The sequence below is a fragment of the Camelina sativa genome, chromosome 19 (genome assembly GCF_000633955.1).
Source record: "Camelina sativa cultivar DH55 chromosome 19, Cs, whole genome shotgun sequence".
NCBI classification, from domain to species: Eukaryota; Viridiplantae; Streptophyta; class Magnoliopsida; order Brassicales; family Brassicaceae; genus Camelina; species Camelina sativa.
The window spans coordinates 10,282,703-10,289,140 of NC_025703.1; the positions used below are offsets into that span (position 1 = coordinate 10,282,703).

The 6,438-nt window shown below is 33.8% G+C and overlaps 1 protein-coding gene across 1 annotated transcript; it reads left to right on the forward strand.

Moving 5' to 3' along the window:
• On the forward strand, nt 363-1,510 carry LOC104765857 (F-box protein At3g19880-like; the record flags this gene model as incomplete). The annotated part of the gene is given in 2 exon segments (XM_010489636.1): nt 363-420; nt 423-1,510. Coding segments are annotated over 2 exon segments (1,146 nt in total), but the record flags the coding sequence as incomplete, so codon positions are not given.

The window sequence follows — 6,438 nt, forward strand, 5'->3', positions numbered from 1 at the left end:
TCTTTGATAACGATCTATATATGTATATGAAACCAAATATTTTTCTTTAAAAAAAAAAGGCCAAACCGTAAACTGTGTATTATTTCATGATCCTCAAAGAAATTAAAATCAAAATATATAACTCGGTTGATAAGGCCCATGAGAAGTAATAGACGATCCATCCATACAATTGTTGTGGGCTTTGTTTAGAGTAATTTTTGACGACCGAATTGACGATCTTTGTTTAACACTTTTGACTTTTGAGGAAATATCTATCTAGTTCTAGTCTAGGTTATAAAAAGAAGAAAAAAATTGGGCAAGAAGTGTTACGCAATATATTAGTGGGTGAAAGTTAGAAACCCTAGTTTTCTTATTTGAGAAAAATGACGTCGATGAGTGATCTTACGCAGGATTTGGTAGAAGAGATATTGTCCAAGGTTCCGATACTTCTCTTGGAGCAGTGAGAGCCACTTGCAAAGGATGGAACACTTTCTCCAAAGATCGGATTCTATGTACAGGAGAACCAAAACAGCAGTTTCTGGGGTTCATGATGTTGGATCGTACGCTTTGTTCGATGAGGTTCAACCTCCATGGAATCCTCAACGAAGATGGTGAAGACTTGGTTAGTATATCAATGTATCAAGTCGAGATATCTAACGTCTTTTACTGTGCCGGCTTATTGTTATGTGTCAGTGTCACAAGGGACAAGTCATCAAACCTCGTGGTATGGAATCCGTATCTAGGACAAATCAGATTGATCGACCTCAAAACAGAAACAGAATCCACGTATGCCCTAGCCCTTGGATATGACAAAAACAAGAACCACAAGATATTGAGGGTTTTTGATAATGACCAGGGCTACTACGAAGTTTATGATTTGAAGTCTAATTCATGGAGAGATTTTCGTGTCATTCCCAACTGGGATATAATGTGTCATCGGCAGGGTGTATCAGTAAATGGAAATACTTACTTTTGGACCACAGAAGATTCCGATGGAGATGAAGCCCCTGATTTCTTAATCTGCTTTGCTTTTACAGAAGAGAGATTTGGAAAGTTGCTTGATCTACCGTTTCAGCCTGATTATGATGATTATGATTATTTTGGAGATAGGGGTGCTGTATCTTGTGTTAGAGAAGAGAAAATCGCTGCGGTATATCACCACTGTGATGCATTATTGTCTATAATAGAGATTTGGGTTACTACTAAGATAGAGCCCAATGCGGTGTCGTGGATCCCCTTTTTAAAAGTTGATTTTGAGCCACTCCTTGATTATGTGTTTCGTAGAAGTCACGACAGTTTCTTCATAGACGAAGAGAAGAAACTCGCGGTGGTTTTTAGTTCAAGCAGGGACGACGTACCGAAACGCTACCAAAACGCTTACATCATTGGAGAAGATAGTTACTTAAAAAAAGTGGATCTTGGAGAATTTAAAGCATATCGTAGCCCACTTGTGTGTTCTAGCTCTTATGTTCCCAGTTTAGTGCAAATTAACCAAACTGCAGGACCCAAAAAGAGAGAGAATAAGAAGAAGAGGAAGAAGGAATTGAGCAAAAACAAAGAGAAGAAGAGGAAGCAAAACCATGCAGCAATTAAGGTCTAATTAATGATGACGACGTACTCTATATATTCAAGAATTTATAGCTTATATTTTACGATGATAGTATCTCTTTTCCTTGAACCAAGACTTAGCTAGTCGATTATTAATTAATTGTGTTTCTGTTTTGTTATAAACCAGCAGTTTTCCTTTTAGCTGATCAGAAGAAACTTGGTTAGAGTAACTTTTGTACTCTTCACCGGCATAATTAACAGCTTTTGATATTTCATTTAAATATACTGAAGATTTAAAATATATAAGACGATCTAAAACAGGCCTGGGCAAAATACCGGATCCAAACCCGTATCCGAAATTGTAAAATATCCGAACGGGTTCTAAATCTGTAAATCCGAAAACCCGAATCCGAGTCCGATCCGAACCGAAATCCGAACGGGTATTCGAATATACCCACATTATTGATATATAGTAGGAATATATTAGTAATATTTATAAATTTAATAATATAAGTGTTCAAAATATTCAAATTTGTAGATATTTTCGATAATTTGAAGTATTTAAACTGTTTATTAGTAAATTTGGGTAAAAACACTCTAAATTTTTAAATATATTGCGTATTACTGAATAATTTAGACTAAATTAGATACTAAAATTTTGAGTTTTGTGAACTTCGGGTAATCCGAATCCGAACCCAAAATACCCAAACCAAATCCGATCTGAACCCGAAGTCTAGAAATACCCGAACGGGTCCTATACCTCTAAACCCGAACCGAACCCGAACGGGTACCTGAATGCCCATGCCTAATCTAAAACTTAACAACTATGATACAAATTAATGATGCAGATTAAATGTAGTCTTTAGACTCATTTCATTATCTTCCCCACTTGTATTACATTTCTTCTTTCTTCCATTGAAATACAAATTTCTCAAAATAAAACAACATCCGAAGACTTTATGTAAAAGGACAGGCGAGAAAAATATGAATTTCGTCTTCTCTTTGACCACAACGCTTGCAATTCTGGGCGTTTGTAAGGCCTCTCTTGGCAAGGTTACTACCTAAGGAGAGGGCTCCATTTGCAGCCTTCCACAAGAAGCTCTCTATTTTTGGACTAGGTTTCAGTTGCCAAATGTTCTCGACCCAATTAAAGGGCTGTCCGTCTCTTATGACAGGGGAGAGGGGCGCGAGAGAGTCTCTTGCTAGGTGGTACCCGTCTTTGTTGAATATTGTCCCGGTTTTTCAGGGAGCCATAGCAGTGAGTCTTGGAGAGGCAGAGTACTGAGATTAATGGATCTGATGGCATCCTCATATTTAGGTAGAATGTCTCTAAGAGCATCCCCATCGATTATACTTTGGGGATGTCTTTTTGTTTTTTACTTATTAAATATAAAAAAGAAAAAGTTCTATTCCTGATATTCCATAGATTTGTGTCTCTGCACTGATAATATTAGATACTTACAGACCCTCTACGTGTCAAAATTTGATTGCTTGCGTTTGTTCATACGTTTGTCTCTGTGTTTGTTTCTGCACTTACTCGATCTCACGCAAGTTTCCGTCGTCGTTTTCGAATAAACAAGTCATTGTTCATATGTATTGTTGATGCACTATCCAATGAAGTACCATATTTCCAACAAAGAAGAAATGCTACGGGAAAGTTGGGTCTGTCTACATTACAAAAGTGTACAAAAGCCATTCGTATTTTAGCATATGGATGTGCAGCTGATGCATTGGATGAATACCTCCGCCTCACAGGTAGCACCACAATGCTATGCTTGAAAATTTTGTGGAGGGAATTATAAATGTTTCAGGATACGTACCTAAGAAGACCTACGTCAGAGGATCTCCAACGATTACTTAATCAAGGAGAGGCACGCGGATTTCCCGGGATGATAGGAAGCATTGACTGTATGCATTGGGAATGTAAGAATTGTCCAACAGCTTGGAAATGACAGTATTCTCGTGCATCGGGAAAACCTACAATCGTTTTAGAGGTTGTAGCTTCGCAAGATCTCTGGATTTGGCATGCATTTTTTGGACCTCCAGGTACTTTAAATGATTTCAATGTTCTTGACCGTTCACCAGTTTTTGATGACATATTAGAAGGTCGAGCTCCGAGAGTAGATTACTTTGTCAATGGTCGACATTACAATATGGCTTACTACCTCACTGATGGTATATATCCGAGATGGGCAACATTCATCTAATCAATTTCTCTTCCACAAGGCCCAAAAGTATCATTATTTACTCAATATCAAGAAGCTGCCCGAAAAGATGTTGAACGTTCTTTCGGAGTCTTGCAAGTTCGATTTGCAATTGTTAAAAATCCCGCACTTTTTTTGGATAAGGCAAAGATAGGCAAGATAATGAGAGCATGTATCATATTGCACAATATGATTGTAGAAGATGAACGAGATGGATACAGTCTGTACAACCTAGCAGAATTCTATCAAGGAGAAGGAAGCGAGACTTCACATGTCGATTTAACATATTCTACCGAAAGGATTACCGATCTGAACAATGTGATGAGCGCTTGGAATCAAGTTCGTGAAACAGTGATACATCGACGGTTGAAAGCTGATTTGGTTGAACATATCTGGCAAAAATTTGGCACAATTCAAGATTAAACCGATGTTAATTAAGTTATTGATAATGCTTTTATATGTTTCTATCATTCTATGTTTTTGTTTTTTTTATTGCATCCAGTTTTTAGTTTGTTTTTTTTATTATTATTGTAATATATGTTTTAAAGTTTTAATAATGTAATATATTTGTTTTTTTAATAAAATGTATTATACTATAACTACATTTTCTATTTTTATTTTCTTAATATTGTATACATTATATACCAACATTTATAAAATTATAAAATATACTTAAAACATAATTTTAACAAAATTTATTTAAGACACCCATGTTTAAGGATACTAATGGAAGGGAAAAAAAACAAAAACAATGGATTGAGGATCTAATTTTAAATTAATATTATATTTCAGCTTGTTAAAAGTTATAGATACTAAGGTGAGGATGACCAATGTGCATGGCCTAATGATTGTAAGATTCCACTCCTTTGAAAGGGAAAAAAAATCAAATCCTTAACCAGCATAGAGTAAGAATCCTGTGTAGGTGGGCCAATAGGAACTAGCGTGGTGTGGTTAAAGAGAACCAAGGATCCATTAATAAAATCAGTTAAAAAAAAAATCATTAACGTATGGATTATGGATAAAGGAATTTATCAACCTGTCGATAAATGATAATAAACATTATCAAACGGGTATTATTTAAAAAGAAACAACTATAAATATAAATTTTCCAACAAACATAATCATGCACATACATGCGGGTCTGATTGTATGTTTTGTTCCCTGTTGTCATAACTGTTTTTGTCAATTGCTGATCGAAACTAGCAATTCTTCAATCTTAAACCATTTATAAATAAGAATAGCCTCATCATTGAAAACACAAGTATTATCATAGTTTAAAGAATCAAACTAAATTTACGCAAGTATTTCCGTGCGTTGCACAACACTGGTAACTATTTAGTTACTAATATTTACCATTTGGACATTAAGAAGAGAGTCAATGTCATTGGATAGATATATTTTGGTATGTGTCTTACTTTTAAAGATCTCTTTGGCAAGTTCTTTAAATTCTTAGAAAATTCATTCCTAATTTTATTAATTGTGGATTTCCAATATTTTAGACCATTTGTTATCAAACTCTATTACAGATTCAAATATTTTCTTATAGTAGTAAAAATCTACATCAAGATATATTTATGATTATTATGTTCAACGTAACTTTCCCTTAGCACAAACAACAACATCCATAAGACAATCTCTCAACATCTAGAAAATGTGATCGTTTCCAATTACCAAAGAGAACAATCTTAATTGACTTCATTTACAACAAAAATTCCTGACCAAATAAAAGATTATTTACTTAAATCATAATATTTACAAAGAATTTGCGTCGAAAGTATATCGATTACTTAACATGTAAAATTATACTTCATCTTAATTCTCATAAAACCTTATGTACTACGCAATTTCATTAAATTTTGTAATTGTTACCCTTGTTTTCTCGCAATATTCTATTTTTTAACCATTCAACAGGAATTTTGGATTGTGTGAAATGTTTGATTCACAATTTTTCTACTTGAACGGCTTGACCCGTCTGATTTGCATCACTTGATTTTTCATTTAAAGCCTAAGTGTGACATGTTTGATCCAAAATTATTATATGGAAGAAATACATTATCAATACCACTTTATTCATAAAAAAGAAATTTCAGCCATAAAATATTTGTAAACTTCAGTAAATTATAATATTTATGCCATATTTATTATATTTAATATTTAACTTTTGTTCAACTCATCCCATACTTGTTTTGCCTATTATTTTTTCCCTGCTCCTGCCACACTTGAACTGCATTCTCTTTCCGGATTCGTTTTTTCATCTAGTTTTCTATCTAGTTTTCTACAAGAAAAAAACGAGTATGATGTATAACTACACCATAATAACATATTTTGTAAAACACTTTTAGGATAATACAAATTACAGTGAAAATAACTTATCTATGATTTATATTATAATGCAAATTGATTTGCCACTATTTTAGTTATGAAACACATGAAACCCATCAAAAACAGCAATATTTAACCAAAAAATTAGTTAAATAGAGTTGTTAGAAAATAAAAACTAATGAGTGATAATTAAGAAAAGAAAACTCACTCTACAGTCATAATAAATTTGGTATCGTTCCAATATAACTTGATGAGATCGCCTGATTTGAGACCTCTTGTTTTTACAATATTAGTCCATCCAGAAAACATACAATAATAACCTTGTTTGTATTCCATAATCTTAACCGTATATGATTTGTTATTACCAAAGACTTCCACTTGAATA